General features: G+C 52.3%; 1 protein-coding gene across 1 annotated transcript; it reads left to right on the top strand.

Annotated features, from left to right (window-relative positions):
- Positions 1–12,255: 12,255 nt before the first annotated feature.
- Positions 12,256–12,794, top strand: LOC136548495 (ethylene-responsive transcription factor ERF096-like). The gene has a single exon (XM_066539998.1). The coding sequence runs from the start codon at positions 12,378–12,380 to the stop codon at positions 12,792–12,794; it is 417 nt and encodes a 138-aa protein (XP_066396095.1). The 5' UTR covers positions 12,256–12,377.
- Positions 12,795–18,526: the final 5,732 nt, after the last annotated feature.

The raw sequence follows: 18,526 nt of genomic DNA, 5'->3' as shown, positions 1-18,526 counted from the left end.
GAGGGACCCTGGGTTTATGAACCCGATAGGAGCCCCTCGAGCCCCCGGGCGATTTGGGTAGAATCGTTTGGGGGATTTTTGTCTTGACGGCGGGTGCGCGCGAGTGCACCCGTGGGTGTAGCCCTCGAGCCCCCGGGCGATTCGGGTAGAATAGTCTAGGGGGGGGTTTCCGTGTTGCTAGCGGGGGAAATTTTTTTTGTTTCGACAGCGGGTGCGTACAAGCACACCCGCGGGTGTAGCCCCCGAGCCCCCGGGTGATTCAGGCAAAATCACCTGGGGGGTTCTTGTCAGTGGGTGTGCGTGTGTGCACTTTTGGTGGGCGTGGCCTCCTTTTTCTAGTTTTTGACCCATCGTTTCTAGGAGCGTGGTCCCAGGCATTTGGTCGTGGTCGAGGGATCGGGCGAGACGGAGTCATGAATCCAGACATCGGGCGAGATGGAGTCGCGAATCCGGATGTCGGGTGCAACGAGGGATCGGGCAAGATGGAGTCATGGATTCAGACGTCGGGCGTGATGAGGGATCGGGCAAGACGGAGTCAAGGATCTAGACATCGAGCATGACAAGGGATCGGGTGAGTCAGAGTTGCAGATTCAGGCGTCGGGCGCCACTAGGGATTGTGCGAGTCAGAGTCATGGATCTAGCACTGGGTGTGCCATGGGATCGGGCGAGTCAGAGTCACGGATCCTGTCGTCGGGAGCGATGAGGGATCAGGCGAGTCGGAGTCATGGATCTAGGCGTCAGGAGCAATGAGGGATCGGGCGAGTCGAAGTCACAGATCCAGGCACTGGGCGTGCCGTGGGATCGGGCGAGTTGGAGTCATGGACCCAGGCGCTAGGCGTGCCATGGGATCGAGCGAGTCAGAGTCGTGGATCCAGGCGCTGGGCATGCCATGGGATCGAGCGAGTCAGAGTCGTGGACCCAGGCGCTAGGCGTGCTGTGGGATCGGGTGAGTCAGAGTCACGGACCTAGGCGCAGTCGAGGCGTTGGGCGTCTTGAGCCCCTGAGCCCCATTTGGGCTTGGTAGGGGTCTGGTTGAGTTTCGTGCATTACCTCGTCCGTGGTTTCTCACAACTAGAGGGGCTGAGCTAACGTCGCTTGCCACAATGGCTCGAGTGACGCGCTAGGTGAGCTCGCTAATGGGCACGTTCGAGTGAAATCCGGGTCCATCGTTCGTGACGAGGTCGGTACAGCCCTCATGTGGCATTCCACTGCTCCTTAACCCGCAACCCAGCAGATGCCTGGGTCATTACAGAGACCAACCTAAGTGGCCCGCTGGCCTCCCCTCGATGGAGATTCTGTGGGCATGGCTCGAGGTTAGGATCGAATGAGAAGGTTGAGATGACCTTGTCTGCTTTAGAGCAGACTGGGCGAGGGCTGCTCAGGGCTCATCTATGTTTTTTGCCCTAGCTCTGTTTGATGTGAGGCGGCCTCGAGCCCTTTGTGGGCCAGCCTTCAAACCCTGGTCGGTCATTGCTCATGTTGAATGAGGCAACTTCCACTTCGTGACGCAACACGGAGTGTTGTGATGCATTTAACTGCATATGCAATGCTTCGGATGTATGGGATGAATGAATGATTCGTATGAATGAATGTGTGAATGCGTGTATGAATGTATGAATGAGAGCTGGAAATAGTGGGGGTTGGTAATGTTACCTTGTTGACTCGAGTGACATGGTTTGAGGAGCTCCAATTGGATATGTCCGATCGGGATCCATGCTCACCATTCGTGACAGAGTCGGCATGGCCCACATGGGGCGTACCTCTACTCCTTACCTGTCTCTCGACATTTACCTAAGCCGCCCGATCGATTCAGGAGGCTCGTTGGTTTCTCCTTGGTGGAGATCCCGTTGTTGGGCCCTTTGAGGTCTCACCTGGGAAGGCAGAGAGCCGCCTGTGTGCAGTTGCGCTTGGTATCCCGCGCCGAGTGTGCGGTAGTGGTGGACCATGCCCAGGCCATGTCCCGTCTGACCTGACATCGTTCCATCGGGTAGGGTGCGTCCCATCGGTCAGGGCGCGTACCGTCATATCCCATCCGCATTGAATGGAGGAAGGGAGAGGGTTTTTTGCCCCCGTCGTTTCACCTTTCCCCAATCGCTGCGCCTTTCCCTAACTGTTGCGCCTCTTCTTAAATAGGGGAAGGGAGAGGGCTTTCCTCCGTTTCTTCGCCTATTCCCCATCTGTCGCTTCTCCTCTTCTTCCTTCTTGCCAATAGTGTTCATGCCACGGTGGTTCCTAGGAGAAAAAGGGGAGAGAGAGGGAGAGGAGGAAATCGGGAGTGCAATGTCGAGCTGGAGGTCATCCGTCGTGAATGAGTCGGTGTTGGCCACCTTCGCCGAGAAGTGGGTGTTGTCGCCGAAGGAGGTGGCGCACTAGAGGGCTCCTGCCGGGGAGGATATCCCGCAGCCTCAGGCCGGTGAGGTTGTCTCCTTCCTCGCCTTCCATGAGCGTGGGTTGGGATACCCCGCACACTGGTTCCTACATGGGCTTCTCAATGAGTGGGTCCAGGAGCTGCAGCACCTCAATCCGACTGGGGTGCTACACATCGCCAGATTTGTCGCCGTGTGCGAGGCCTTTCTCGGGATGGAGCCACACATGGACTTCTTCCAACGGATGTTCTCTAGGCGAACTTTATCGGAGGGGAAGCCGCTCAAGATCACGTCGGTGAGAGGCTTCGCACTATAGAAGAAACTGAGCGCGTCAAGCGCCTACCCACGTACACCCCCTGTGACTCCAACCGGGGGTAGTATGGGGAGTGGTTCTACATCAGGAACCCAGTGGAGGCATCATTCCTGTCGTTCACCGGCAGAAGCCTGGAGAGGCGGGACAGTTGGTCGTGGGGCTCCTCCAGCCAGGAGAAGAAGCTGGAGATCATCGGGGAGGAGTTTGAGAAGCTAGTGAAGCAGGGCCTCGATAGGGTGCGGGTGTTCCACACCTTCTTCCACCATTGGGTCGCTCCACTGGTAGAGCGGACGCAGCCAATGTGGATGTATAACGGCCCGACAGACCCTGACCGTGCGTCGCTGAAGGAGGTGGCGAGCGATGAACTCTGGGGCTGTCTTGACCGGGTGCTGCGACTGAAGGCCAAAGAGACCCTCGACGGAAAGCCTGGAGCTCTCAATGTTTCGAAGCTGTCCAAACTGGTACGTTCTCCTTTCCTTATCTCTTGTCCCTTTCAATCCCATTCCCCTGTATTCTTGACTTCGTATCATCCATTTTGTAGGGACTCGGAGCTTACAAGTCTTAGCTACATCTTCCGAAGGGGCCGGAGGGCGTGGCCCGGTAGGCCACCCTAAAGGAGGTGGCGGTCGAGAGGAAGAAGAAGAAAGCCGAGAAGGCTCAGCGGAAGCATGAGAAGGAGATGGAGATCGCCCGGAGTTGTGTGGGCCAGAGAAAATAGGAGCGACATCAAGTCAGAGCTCGAGTTGGAGGACCCCACGGAGGTGGGTGATGACGTGGTCTCCTCCGAGGAGGAGGAAGGCTAGGACGCCGGTGCGACTTTGGCGATGCGTCGCGAACCTGCGGCCACGTCTGTCGGCTATGGGTGGGACCTGGAGAGGTGTGGCAATGCCCCCGTGCCAAGGAAGCATGCCACAAGCTCGGACACCGTCGGTGAGAGGGAGGCGAAGCGGACGCGGCCGCCATGCTATTAGGAGGCGTCGCCGGCTTTGTCCCCGCCCATTGCGGGCACGGCGGGGAAGGCCAGGTGGTCGGAGGAGTGGGCTCACACCTGTGCATCATTGGGGCTGGCATTAGTGCACGACCCACAACAGGAGGATGCCCCACCAGCTACTTCGGTCGGTGCACCCCGTGCCAGAGGTGGCGGCGATTTGCGTGCCGATCGGGAGCCGGTCGGCTCGACTCCCCCCTAGTCGAAGTGAGGGGGCACGGGTCACATCCCATGGGAGGTCCCCGTTCGGTGGGCCCACTATTGGCAGGTCAGGGTTTCAGAGTCCTGCCGCTTGTGTCCCGGTATGTATTCTTTGTCCCTTTTTTATCTGATAGTTGAGTTTTTGGAGTGGTGGACTGACTTATTCTTTTGACAGCGGACCAGAGTGCTGACGGGAACTGAGCGGTCGCCCAACTTCCATATGGGAGGAGTGGAGGCCCACCTTGCAGCGCGCCATGATGAGGTGGGCGGGAGAGCAGAAGTGGCAGCGGCGCGTCCTACCCCTCCAGGGACGGCACCTCCACAACCAGTCATAAGTACGGCGGTGGTGGCGGAGGCGATGTGGCGATCCCGGCGGCGGCGGAGCTAACCCTTGCGGCCCCTCCCCCACCGACTAGCGATGGAAGAAGAGAAGGGGAGACCAGGCTCCTACCTCATCGGACGGAGGGCCGCAGGCTCACCCTCCCGGTCGAAGCAATAGTTGTCAGGGGGAGATGGAGTCGGGCCAGAGCTAGAACATCCACCAGTGGCCCGTGAAATCAAGGTGGTGGAGATCCCCTCCGACGGCAAAGCAGGTGTGAGGTGGAGCCACCGGTGCCATCGTAGGAGCTAGCGGTGGTCCGGTCATCAGCTAGGCCTTCCAGCGGGCTAGGGGCTACTAACCTGGTGTGGCCCTGCCCCAAGGACCCGAGGAAGGTTTGGTTCATCCTTCAGGATGAGCAGGAGTGTCAGCTCTGGGACATGCTTGGGGGAGAGGACTTGTTATGGAGTCTGATCTCACCCAAACCAGGGTAAAGCTGGAGGAGGCCCTAGAGCGGATCAAGTCCGTCTAGCAGGCGGTCATGGTCGACCTACCCCATGTCATAGAGGTGAGTTTTCTATGTTCGTCTTTGACTCCTGGTATTTCATCAGTTGCCTTAGCACGCTTGCTTCTTGTTTTGCAGGGTCTGGAGGAGATGTCGAGCTGCAAGTCTCGTTTCCTCCGGATGGAGCACGCCCGGGTCACCGAGCTCGAGCACGAGCTAGAGTCCGCCCACCGTGAGTCCCAAGACCTGGCAGCTGAGGTGACCGAGGCATGGGCAATGGAGCTGCTCGCGGCGGGGCGGGCAACCGCCGCAGAGCGGGGGCTTAAGGCGGCGAAGGTCCGCCAGGCGGAGACCAAGGCGGCGCAGCAGAAGTCCCTGGCAGAGATTGAGGTGGGGCTCCAAAGTACCCTAGAGACCCTAGAGACAGAGCGGAAGGCCCTGGAGTCAGAGCGGAAGGCCTGATTGGAGGCCGACCAAGAAGTGCTCGCGCTTCCGGGAGGGTGCTTGGGACTAAGGAGTTGAACTCCTGGTTGCGCAAGCAGGTGACTCGGCAGGAGGAGGGACTCTCCATCCTCGAGAACACCCACCTCGGTACGTACCCTTTCTACTTTTGGTGTCTTGGTTTTTTCCTTTAGCCTGCTTCTGAGCTTGTCGTCCTTCTTCTAGAGCTGGGTGGAAAGGAGGAGTCGTTGGAGCGGGACCTGGAGATGGCAAAGGCCACGATTGGCCAGAATGCGGAGGCACTGGCCAAGTCCCTTGAAGAGTGACATGCTCTCGAGGGGGAATTTGACCAGATACGCAATGTTGCCTAGCTCATCGTATCGGAGGTCTTCGGGTCAGCACCAAGTACGAGCGCGCCTGCCATTTGGCTGGCGGAGGTTTCAGATGAGGTTCGGGCCCTCATCACCAACGGGATGTTCTATGGGACGTCGGGGGTGCTGACCTCGGTGGCGACACACCATCTAGACCTAGACTTCGCCGCCATCTGCAGCGGGTATGCCGACGGCTAGAGTGCGGAGGACATCCACTCGCTCGGGGAGAGCTTGCTGCCACACGCGTAGTTGGTGGCCGAGCAAGTCTCCACGCAGTGGGTGTTGGATGCTCGCCGTGCGAACGTGGCTGAAGGTGCATGCCAGGAGGACGTCACCCAGCCTACGGATGGAGTGGAGCCTGGGTTGGAAGCGCACGTCGCCCCGCCTCTAACCGAGCCAAACGTTGCCTAGCTGGAGGATGAGCAGCCCCTACCCTCGCTAGTCGAGCCAGTAGCCAATGCCGCCAGGGAGCCGCAGTAGAAGTTTTTAGAGTAGAAATCCTTAGCAAATGTAAAAGATAATGTCGTGGGGGAGCCCGCTGTGTAATCAGTTTTTGTTTTTGTGATGGAATCACTTCGTTCGGGGAAGCTTGTCCCATCCGTTCCTTATTTTTACCTTAGCATAATTTTGTTTTTTATTCTTTGTTTTTCACACCTGCCCGTTCGTCCGTAGGTTGCAACCTTAAGAGCTTGGGTGTGGCCCACGAGGCTCAGCTGCTCATAACCGTAGGTAGAGGCGGGGTGCGATCGGTCAGAATATTTAAAGCAAAGTTACGTAAGGTAATTAAAGGAACGGACTACCCTTTTGTTTGGGAAAAAATGTATTTATCATATGATAGTAAAAAAGAGAGGTGGTATCGCACCCCTGTGGAGGCCCCAAGTGACCTGGGCCAAAAGTGTTTGGGCCGAGGTGCTTTATAGGAGCAAACATTAAGTGAAAAGACGGTAAGACCGAATTTTTAAGGGAAGAAACGATGTAACTATTCAATGTTCCAAGTGTTGGTGAGAACGTCGCCGTTATCGTCCTTCAGTCGGTAGGCGCCCGGTCGGATCACCTCGTCGCCGTATAGGGACCTTCAGTCATCCGGATCCTTGCCTGCCACGCCCCCATTCTTGGCTGCTACCTCCTTGCCCTTTCCTTTCTTCGGCCCACCGACCTGTCGCAGAAAGCGCTTGAGGAGCTCATAGTCCTTGTAGAGGTGTTTGATGGGGTAGGCGTGGTTGGTGCATGGGCCCTCCATGAGCTCATCGAAGTGGTCAGGCAGGCCCTACTGGGGCTGCTTGCCTATGCGATCAGCCATGGCGCCGATCCTTCTTGTTCTTTTTGCCCCTCTGCGTGGAGGGGCCCTCATCCTAATCCTCGCGCTTGGCCTTGCCTTTGTCCCAGCCTCCATTGATGACCGCTCTGACCGCCTCCTCACCGGAGGCGTGGTTCATGGCGACATCGAGTAGGTCATGGGTGGTCCAAGGCTTTAGGTAGCCAAGCTTATGGATCAGGGACTCGCAGGCTGTCCCAGAGAGGAATGCGTTGATGACGTCCACGTCGACGACATCAGGAAGGGCGTTGCACCGCTTCAAGAACCTATGGATGTAATCCCATAGGGACTCGTTGGGCTCCTGCTGGCAGCTCTTGAGGTCCTAGGAGTTCCTAGGGTGGACATACATCCCCTAGAAGTTCCTGACGAAGACCCTCTTGAGGTCTACCTAGTTGTGGATGCTGTCGTGTGGGAGGAATTCGAGCCACGCTCGAACATGTTCCCCTACATAAATGGGGAGGTACTGAATGATGAAGTGGTCATCATCCACTCCTCCGACTCAGCAGGTGAGCCAGAAATCTTTGAGCCATATACCAGGGTTTGTCTCTCTGGTGTACCTAGCGATGTTGGTGGGCGGTCAGAAGCGCTATGGGAATGGCGCTCTCTAGATGCGTCAGCCAAAGGCCTATGGTCCTAGGCCATCCTGGCTGGGACTCTGGTCGTCCGGCCAGCAACCACGCCTAGGGTGCATTTCACCGCTCCCCGCGATGGTTCGGTCGGGGTCTATGTCGCCTGCCCTCATGGCTGCGCGATGGACGTCATTATCATGCTAGGCCCGATGCCAGTTGCTGATGACGCTGTGAGCATCTTGGTTCCACCTGAGCCGCTCATGCACAGGCGGCCGGTGTGGAGCGGGCGCCAGGTCAGGCCGAGGCACAGCTGTGGCCTCCTGTGCCACGCTCGGTGGCTGTAGCGATGAGCGGATGGAGCGATTCATCTGGTGCGTCCCCACTCCCCTGGTGGGGAGAGAGGCCACGAGTCGGTGTCGTGATGTGGAGCTCTCCGCCTATTGAACGGCGGCGGTTTCCACCAGTGCCCGGAGGTTCTGGTGGATCGCTTGTTCCTAGGGGTCGTTCGGCTCGGGAAGACCGCACAGAAGCATTGCCGCGGCGACGATGTTCTGGCTAGCTCGAGCGAACTGTGGGGGATCGTTCCCCCTGTCCATGATGTCGCGCTGGACCTAGCGGGCGTGACCCCGGGCGCCCTCGCCGGGTTACGCGCATGGGGCTCAGCGTGGGGCGCCGAGCGCGTCGACGCAGCTGGTGGCTGGTTCTGCCGTCATTGTCGTAGCTCCTCGCCATGCTCTTGTGCGAGCACGAGGGCCCCAACATGAGGGTCAGGAGGGGTGTGAGTCTGCAAGGACTTCGCTACCGCCGACGGCTGTCCCAGGGCGTCCGCCATAGCGCACTCCCGGGATGTACGGTGGCTAGGTGCCACATCACTGATGCTGGAGCCATTGCTCTCAACCTCGTCATCCAGGAGCTCGTGGAAAGTGGTGGGAGCATAGCTCGCCATTCCCACGAATTCGGATGTGAGAGTGGGCGGCGCTAGCGTCCTTCGGAGCCCTCGAGCATACGCGTCCACAGGGGACGCAAGGCCGTAGGGGAACCGGTTGTACGGTGGTTGCAGTGTGGACAACACGGCCCCTCCGGATAATCGGCGGAAGATAGTAAATAGCGAGTAAATAACAACATGTACATTACTCACAGCGGGGTTTGAGCAGAGCGTTTGCTCGGAATGAAGCGCAGGCGCCTCGTCGTTGAAGTCGTCGAGTGTTCTAGAGCCGATGGAGGGCGCCCCTCCGCCAGGCGCCGGGATGGGTGCCTCCTCGTGGAGGTGTAGTACGCCGAGCCGGTCGGCGATGAAGTCTAGGCTTCCAAAAAGGAGGGCCTAGGACGGCTCAAAGATGGGTGGAACCCACATCCCAACAGGTGGGAGTGTGGGAAACTCCAGTGAGCCAAAGCGAGTCATATCGCTTGAGCCCACCATGGCAGAGATGGCAGAAAGATGGGCCATCCGATGACCAAAAGTGTGAACGTACAGCGTCTTCCCCATGGACGGCGCCAACTGTCGGTGCAGAAAGTGACCAACACATAAATATTTGTAGTTTTGCCGTACATTGTGATCGGAGGTGGCCTAGCACTCAACGACATAGGATTTATACTGGTTCAGGCAACGTGCCCTACGTCCAGTTTGAGTCAGTTGGTGACTTTATTCCTGAGCCTAGGTGCTCGAAGTTTGTTGTGGGGTTACAAATGGAAGGGAGTAAGATGGGGGTGTAAGAGGTCTAGTCGAACTCTGGTCTAAAGGGCCAAGAGTGACGGGAGCTCCGCTATGTGCTAAGTGTTCAAGCGCGCGCTCTGCGTAGCTTTAGAATGTCTAAAGCTAGCAGAGGGTGAATCGATGTAAGTGAACTGATCGATCCCCCTGTTGGGAGAGAGCGCATCCCCTTTTATAGATGAAGGGGACGGCTTTACAAGAGAGAGAGAGAGTACGTATGCTACTAAGTCTTGTTGCCCAAGCCGTCGGGTACAAGATGATTGTAGGTGCCCACAGCACTGTTGATGTCAGACGCATATGAGAGGTTTTCACCGTGGTCACTAGGTACGGTAAATGCCGGCGCCCGCAACACTGTGGATGTCTAGATGCATGTGAGAGGCCTTACCGCGTTTGTCTAGTATGGGAATTGATGGCGCCCGCAACACTGTAGTGTAAATATCGGCGCCCTCAACACTGTTGGGGTTCTGACATGCCTAGAAGGTTGCAGGGTGCCCTTCTAACATGCCCTGTTGGTACTGTCCTGTAGGTGTACAGGGTACGGTTGGTCCCAGTCGGCTCCGACCGCGCCTGTCGGAGAAGAGCTATAAGCAGAGGTTCGCTGTATCCCCGGTCGAAGATGCGGGTCGAAGTCGGAAGCGGGCATCGTTCCTCCTTGGCCAGGCCTTCCGGTCGGAGTCGGAAGCGAGGCCTTCCGGTCGGAGAGGCGGGCCGGAGTCGGAGGCGAGCGAGCGCCCCTCATTTTTTGCCAGGCCCTCCGGTCGGAGACTAGATCGCCCTTCTGGCCTATCGTTAGGTTTTTTGGGCCGGCCCAGGAGTTGCGCGTTTTTCGCGACGTCGTCTGCTGGGCCGAGCCTTTGCTGGGAAGCCAGTCCATGAGGGACCCCGGGTTTATGAACCCGACAATGCCATCACTATGTTTTCCTATCTTTGTTTTACTTTCTTGTGTTGAACTCTAAGTCTTCCATGTAAGCTATGTAAAAAAAATCTTTTATTGAAACAATATGGGTTGATTTTGTCCATCTAATTAATTGGATTTTAACTCACACAAAGTCATCTTGATTCTGAATGGGATCTTCTACTTAATCAACTAACTTTTTGGATGTATGTTATTGAAGATGTTTTTTTGCGAAAATATAGAAAATGTTTGACTTAGAATAGAGCTAAATTAAAGTCATCGAAACATACTTGCAAGTGAATTTATTGTTAAGTTGGGGCAGACGACTAGTGGGTGTGGCTTATATGTACTTCCTCTGACCTAATAAAATAAATAAGTTTTAGAATTTCTTAGACAGGTTAATGATGCTAGAAAAAGACGTGCATGTATCCTCGTCTCTTTTGCTTTCTCGAAGGATTTCTCTTAGATTTGGCAGTTACTCGTTTGCATGCGCCCATAATTACCTTCCGTATTAGGAGGCAGTGTCCAATATATTTTTATAGAATATTATTTTTTGATAATTTTAATCATTAGAAAGCTATTAATTCTGGATGAGAGTATTAATTTTAAGGTCAGTATGAATTACTACATGCCCAGCCTCACATAAGAAAGCAGGACACTAAGCAACTTTTGCCAATTTGCTTGCATTTCAAGATTAGGCTCCTTAAAAGGGTGGGATGATAAATTTATCAATTGCTGGGTGCGGTCTTCCCGTGCACAGGCCCAGGTTGGCTGATGGTCATCACGAAAAAGGGAAGGAGGTGTGCACCAATGAAATGAAAGCAAGCACAAATAGCTGGTGAAAGAAACAAACATGTTGCTATACTATTTGGTGACCGTGAGTATGAAAAGGATGGGAAGAAATGAAAAGGAGAAAAATTAAGGGCGGTTGATGAAGGCGGTGGTGACGAAAAGGAGACGACCGCAGGTACCACGATTCGATTCGAATGTCCTCCGTTGTAAAAAGTAAGGTATTTTATTACTTTTGTTCTACTCACTGAGTAATTACAGTTTCTTCGACTTTAACCAGATTTATATACACCAATAACAATCAGTGACGTTAAAACTACCAATAGTACTACAGATTTCATTAATCAAATTCACCACAAAAATGTGTTTTTTTTTGCGAATGAAGGGGATTATATTAAAATCCGGCACAGTAAATCCCTAAATTACATATGTAAAAATCTAAAATAAAAATACACAATATTCTATCCAGATTTTCCATCTTCTTCTCCAATAGCATCCCTCGAACGCAGGAGACAAAGTACAGTCCTTATGCCGGATCTAACGACCAATCCAAAACATTGGACATATATGCTGTGAGATCCAATGTTTTGGAACCAGTCCAAAACGTATCTGAATCGATGAAAGAATATCAGCGGTTGCATCGTCAGGAGCAGCATAGAATGGAGATTCATCACCTTCAGACCTTGATTTCCGCTCAGCAACCAACGATAATGAGATCGATGACCCGGAGTAACTGCCTTCTTTGGGGGCACCCAGAAGCACCCATCTCCTTGCACATAATGGCCACCTGTCGGTGAAATATCGACACTTGCGATGGGGATCTCGTCGTGGCAATTATCAAAGTCATCGTAGGAAAACACGATCCCGACCGAAAATGATCTGATTTCGCCGAAATATTTATGTGGACTAAACCCTAAGCAACTGAAAAAACCTACGGTAAATTAAAGAGATGGGTCCCTAAACAAAAATGTGTGTTGATAGTGTATTTATTTAATGTAGTATTGTATAGGATGCTAATAGGGAGTAGTTTCATAATCTTGGTTACAGTTGAAAAGGTTTAACTAATGGCAAAACTGAAACGTCTTATATTCTCGAATCAAGAGAATATTGATGCTCGACCTATATATATTATAATTAGCATAAAGCATGCGTAGGGAGTTGGGAGTGTATAGTTCAGTTCAATTCTGGTGATTCTCCTCCCCCGCGCTCACCGCCCCACATAAACCTAATGCATGCAGAAATGATAAATATATGGTGGAATAGCGGCAGAAATCTTGTAATCCATTTTTTCCTTTTGGAAGCAAAAGGAAGGAACCAATGCAAGCACGTGCCGGGCCCACCATCAATATCCCTTTCCCATGTACCTTCCTGGCCCTTTTAAACTCCCTCCGCGCGCGCCTTCCTCTTCCATTCCCTCCCTCCGATCCCGGCTCCCGCCACCACCCTACTATCATCGATATAATTCACTCCTCGCAAGGCTTGCAGAACACACAATTGCAGGCTGCAGGTAGCTAGCCAGCAATTTGATTGCCACATCGATTATCATCAGTTGACATACCTGCTGACACCAACCGCACCCATCGCCATCGTCGCTATGGACGGCGACTGGTCCAAGGACGGCGGAGGCGGCGAGCCGACCAAGTACCGCGGCGTGCGGCGGCGGCCCTGGGGCAAGTACGCGGCGGAGATCCGCGACTCGAGCCGCCACGGCGTCCGCATCTGGCTCGGCACCTTCGACACCGCCGAGGAGGCCGCCAGGGCGTACGACCGCTCCGCCTACTCCATGCGCGGCGCCAACGCCGTGCTCAACTTCCCGGAGGACGCGGCCGTCTACGCCGCCGCCTCCCGCGGCTCCGGGTCCTCCGGGTCTTCCTCGTCCAGGCAGCAGCAGCAGCCCCAGCAGGGCTCTGGCGGCAGGGACGTGATCGAGTTCGAGTACCTCGACGACGAGGTGCTGCAGGAGATGCTCAGGAACCACGAGCCCTCGTCGTCTGCGCGGAAGAAGAAGTAGCGAGCGAATGCAGTTGGACACATGAGAATGCCATGTATGCGTGGGTTACGTACAATTGTATGCATGCAGTGAGTGACTACCGGCCGGCTCCTGGATATACATCGGACCTGCTACTTACATGAGTGGTAGGTGTGTGTGTGTATACACACACATACATATATATATATATATGTGTGTGTGTGTGTGTGTGTTAACTCTCTCGTGGACGGTGGACCAATGATAATCATTTCAAGGCCAACAATTTGATCAAAGAAATAAATGTCTTGCATACAAGATTGAGTTGTTGGATATTGTCGGTAAAGTTATAATTTCCTGTATGCTGTATGCCTGTATGTGGGACGGATCCGGACCCGGACCCGGACCCGGACCCGGACCGGACGGCCGGATAGATGCAGTGGCCCGAGAAGAACACTCGAGAGCATTGTACCATGCCGGCTGCGCGCTCGCGGCAGAAGCTTCCTAGAATTCTCTGCGTGCCTGCGGAGTCCGTGCGTACGTAACGTCTCTGCAAGCATTCGTCGATCATTATTTGTTGGGGGTGTACAGTACAACTTATATAAATAGCAAACTTATAAATTATTAATTCGCTAATCATCATGGATTAACTCAGTTCCGATAGATATTTCTAACAAAAATCGCAAATAATGCGCCTATATATCTTGTGTTTTCCAAAGAATAATTTGTTCACTTATTACCTACATGAGTATGTATATACAACAGAGTTTCTCGGGGTCAACATACATGTATTTATCGATCATTAATGAGTTCTGAGTTAGATGTGCAATTAATTAAAAGATGAGGGAAATCAGATTTAGGGATAACCTCAATAGAGGTCGATTGATCAACAGAGGAGCATCATATATCGATAACAATGGTGGATCATCAATAACTGTGTAAAGAAATCTACAAAGAAATTTAACATGAACGTACTTCCACCGTCTCTAATAATAAATCAATTTCTAGAATTGTTCCAAGTCAAACTTTTTTCTAAGTTTGACTAATGGAAAAAAGAAACAAAAATTGATGGCACCAAATTAATATCACCACATACACTATGAAATATATTTTTATAATTTGTTCATTTGATGTCATAAGTATTGTTGTATTTTTCTATAAATTTGGTAAAATTTAAAAAAAAACTTGATAACTCTAGAAATTGATTTATTAAAAGACGGAGGGAGTATGACAACCATAAAAGAGACTGTAGGAACTGTTGAATTCCATGGGTAGTTTTTTTTTCTTGTATGGTATGGTGCTGCTTGGAACAGAGGCATTACCTCTTCGGGATCCTTTAAAAAAAATCGTAGGATGCATGATCATACGTGTGCATATTAGTATCATACATATATACACTGCTAGTATGTACTAATTACTCGATCCTCCACGCTGTACAGTACAGTACTCCGATCCACAATAGTTTATCTCTAGAAAGCTCGTTAGGGAGCGTGTTTTAGAGTTGTTAGTCAACTAACGCAAGCTAAGCGTGATCCGTTTTAGCTTTTGGTTCTTATTAGTACTATACAATGCAACGACCGATGGACACGGACGGCATACACGTGTGATCTTACGCACGCATGTACGACTGGCTCTGGCGTTATGCTTGTGCCTGTCAACATCCATGCAGCGACAACACTGCTTAAACAAGCCTACATCACTCCTTGCGTCCCGTGGCGACCCTAGGATTCAGTGAAGACTACGGCCAAATTTCAAAGGCGAAATACTGATAGCTACACCATAGTCTATATACATGTGTGTCAGGAAAAAATAGCTGTTCCTGACTGGTCGAGAGAAACATGATGCTAAAGTCCAAGTGCTCTTCATCTTATATACCAATTAAGAAATCTATAAAATTATATTTTAATTGGAACCAAAAGTTCAAAACTCCACATAGAAATGACAAAATTGAAATTGTAAACCTAGAAGTTAGAATCAAAATGACCAAAGAATAGAAATAAAGAGAAGAAACCACTTCACTCTTCCCGTTCTAGAGTTCCTGCTCGGCCAGCTCGGGTGCTCGGCCGTGCGGTGCTACGACGCTTAGGACGGCACCCGGCGGACGACGGCGCAGGCGAAACTGAGAGCGGCATGCGGTGGCGGCAGCCGACGCTCGACGGACCAAGGCGCAGCGCTGAAAGCCCTAGTTTGGTTTTGGGTAATTGATGAAACCTATGAACTAATCCTTGAGATAAGTGTGTAGACTAGATAGGATGGTCCATTCCAAGTGGTGGAGCAAGATGAGGTCCATGGAGATGAAGATGGACATTAGATGATGGTGATCAAGCTCCAACTTGGTAAAGAAGAAAGAGAAAAACAAAAATCAAGGAGATCAAGGCAAAAGTATCAATAGTTTTTTTTTGCACTCAAGACACCATAGAGGGTGTGAGTGTGTTTATGATCGATAGTCGTACTATAAAAAGAAGAAATCTTTGGCTAAGCGGTTATCGAGTGCCACTAGGTGACATGATTCTTGCATATGCATTAGGGACCTAGTGTGCTAACAATTGACCCTTGAAAATGCTTGGAAAAATGCTAACACACGTGCACACAAGTTACACACTTTGTGGTTAGCAACTTAAAGCAAGGGTGAAGAGGTTGAGGAGTTAGAAAAAGCAAAGGAGGCGAAGGTACGTGACCGTACTCACCCTTGGAGTGTCCAGTCAGTTGGCGCTGCTCTTGGTCCGCCTCTGTGGCATGACCAGACGCTAGGATCGGACGCAGGGCTAGCGTCCGGTCACTCGTTGCAGTGAAGGTGTTGCGCGGCTTCGCGATCGAATGCAGGAAGGAGCACGCGACTGGACGCACATGGGGTGCATCAGGTCGCAGCTGACGTAGTTTCTTCGCGCGAGCGCAGTGAGGACCGGACGCTAGGGTGAGTCCGATCGCTGAAAACTGGCTCTGCAACCTTTCTGTACTCGACCTGACGCTCGATGTTTGAGAGTCCTATCGTGTCTGCGAGCTCCCAACGGCTCTTTGAGCCAAGGGGGCTCTATAAATAGGTGTTCTTGGAGACAAGGAACTCCATCCCCAACATCAGCGACAGCGAGGCCATCGCCGCGTTCATCCAAGGGCTCCTCTACCACGAGCAGCTCAGTGGGAAGTTATATCGCAAGAGGCCAACTACCATCGGTGAGCTGCTGTAGATAGCAAACACCTACAACAACGTCGAAGAAGCTGATCAGGCTACTCGCTGATCTATGATGAAACGGGAATATTCTTCCTAAAAAGCTATCTTCTATGACAGTTTTAGATTCGTCATTAAGAATTTCATCATAGAAGTGGATATTTCTAGTAGTGACGACCGTCGTGAGGAGAGGCGCTACGACGATCGCGACTACCGCCATGATGACCGTGATCGTCGCCACGATGATCGCGACCACCAATGTGATGACAGGCCAGAAGGCTCGAGAGGCAGACACAACCGCCGTCATAGGCCAGATAACTCAGTCCCACACCATTAGCGCTCATGCTAAGCATAGCTACACGCCGACTATGCTAAACTCATGGATGGTCCATGCCCTATTCATAAAGGCGCCAAACGTGACATGGGGAGTGTAAGGGCCTGAACAAGGCTTTCCATGAAGAAGATAAAAAGAGGCCGCACCGGAAGGATGATGAGACCGACGATGGCCAGGAAGAAGATAGCGGCAAGGATGCTCATCCTGCCTACCAGGACCCCACCAAGATTGTCGCCTCCATCTTTGGTGGGAGAGCTGCCTCCAAGAACAGGCGAGAATAGAAGCTCACCGCCTGGTAGATCATGTCGGTCACCACCTATGATGACTCCATCGTAGATCCCAAGTACCTGGATTGGTTGGAGTACCTAATCACCTTCTCTAGGGCCGACCAGTGGGCAGATATCCCATACCTAGGGCATTTTCTGCTCGTACTAGATCCCATTATCAAGAGCATGCATTTCCAGAAGGTCCTCATCGACGGTGGCAGTGCCCTCAACATCCTGTTTGCTGGGTCCCTAGATGTGCTAGGGCTCACCAAGGAAGACCTCACCCCCATGGACTCTCTGTTCTAGGGGATCGTTCCTGGGAAGGTGTCCCAACCCCTGGGACAGATCACTCTAACGATATAGTTCAGCACCGCCAAGCACTTCCAAATCGACTACGTCAACTTCCTGGTGGCCAACTTCAACATGGCAAACCATGCCATCCTCGGTCGACCAGCTCTTTCCAAGTTCATGGCTATGTCGCATTATACGTACCTAGTGCTGAAGATCCTAATGAAGCAGGGGATCCTCACCCTGCGCTCCAACCTCAACATCGCCTACGCCTGCGAGAAGGAAAGCTTTGCGCTCGTCGAGGCTACTAACATCTCCATACGTATGTAGGACTGCCTCGCTACTTCACAACAGATCCCACTAGAGGCACTGGAGATCCTGACCATGGAGGCCCCTAGAGCGGTGACCAAGTCCAAGGAGGTTAAGGAGGTGGTCCTCATCCTCGGCGACCAGAGCAAGACTGCTCGGATCGGGGCCAACCTCGATGCCAAATAGGAAGACACGCTCATCAGCTTCCTAAGGGAGCACATTGACGTGTTCGCATGGAAGCCTATAGACATGCCCGACATGCCTTGGGAGCTGATCGAGCACTCCTTAAATGTCTCAGCGACCACCAAGCCGATCAAGCAGAAGCTTCGACGATTTGCATAGGACAAAAAGGAGGCTATTAGAGTAGAAATAACATGGCTCTTAGCTGTTGGTTTTATTAAAGAGGTGTATCACCCAGAGTGGTTAGCCAACCTGGTTTTGTAAGAAAGAAGAATAAAGAATGGAGAATGTGCATTGATTACACCGATCTCAACAAACACTGCCCTAAAGAGCCCTTTGGCTTACCTCACATAAATGAGGTCATAGATTCTATAGCCAGTTGTGTGCTCCAGTGCTTTTTAGATTGCTACTTTGGTTATCACCAGATCGCATTGAAGGAAGAAGATCAGATCAGGACATCATTCATCACGCCCTTTGGCGCCAAATGCTACACCACCATGTCCTTCGGGCTTAAGAACGCTGGCGCTACATATCAAAGAGTCATCCAGCATTGCCTCAAGGACCTAATCAGGAAGAACATTGAGGCCTATGTTGATGATGTGTTGGTTAAGTCTAAGACTACCGATACCCTTATCGTCGACCTCATCGAGACATTCAAAGCCCTGAAGAAATATCGATGGAAACTAAATCCCACTAAGTGCAGTTTTAGCGTTCCATCCGGTATCCTACTAGGAAACATCGTTAGCCATCATGGCATCGAGGCCAATCTAGAAAAGATAGAGGCGCTGACCAAGATGAAACACCAACCTACATCAAGAGTATAGAAGCTAACGGTGATAAGGGTCGGGAGATCACCAACAGCAAGATACTAATGGACACCCTCCTCGGAGTGGGCCCGATCTTCATGATAGTAGGTTGGAAATCCACAAGATAACTTGCTGCAAATCGCAAGAGGATAAACCTAGCTTTATACTGCCAAGGTTTGGATGCGGACCAAGCCGACGGGGAGAGAGGCATCAAAACCGTGGAAGACTTGGACTCGATCTCCGAATGACCCGCATGCACCACACCCGGGACTACCCACACAAAACGGTGTAGCCGTACTAGAAATCGGATAGAGCACGAAGTAGAGGACCCTAGAGGGATCTCTTCACAAGTTCCAGGGAAGAACAAAGGGTGTGTAAGGCACTCAGCAGCTCGGCCTGCAAAACCATAACAGGGTTAGTGTTCATTC

The sequence above is a fragment of the Miscanthus floridulus genome, chromosome 4 (genome assembly GCF_019320115.1).
Source record: "Miscanthus floridulus cultivar M001 chromosome 4, ASM1932011v1, whole genome shotgun sequence".
Taxonomy (NCBI): Eukaryota; Viridiplantae; Streptophyta; class Magnoliopsida; order Poales; family Poaceae; genus Miscanthus; species Miscanthus floridulus.
Note: the sequence above shows the minus strand (reverse complement) of the source record. Positions and strands in the feature narration are given on the sequence as shown.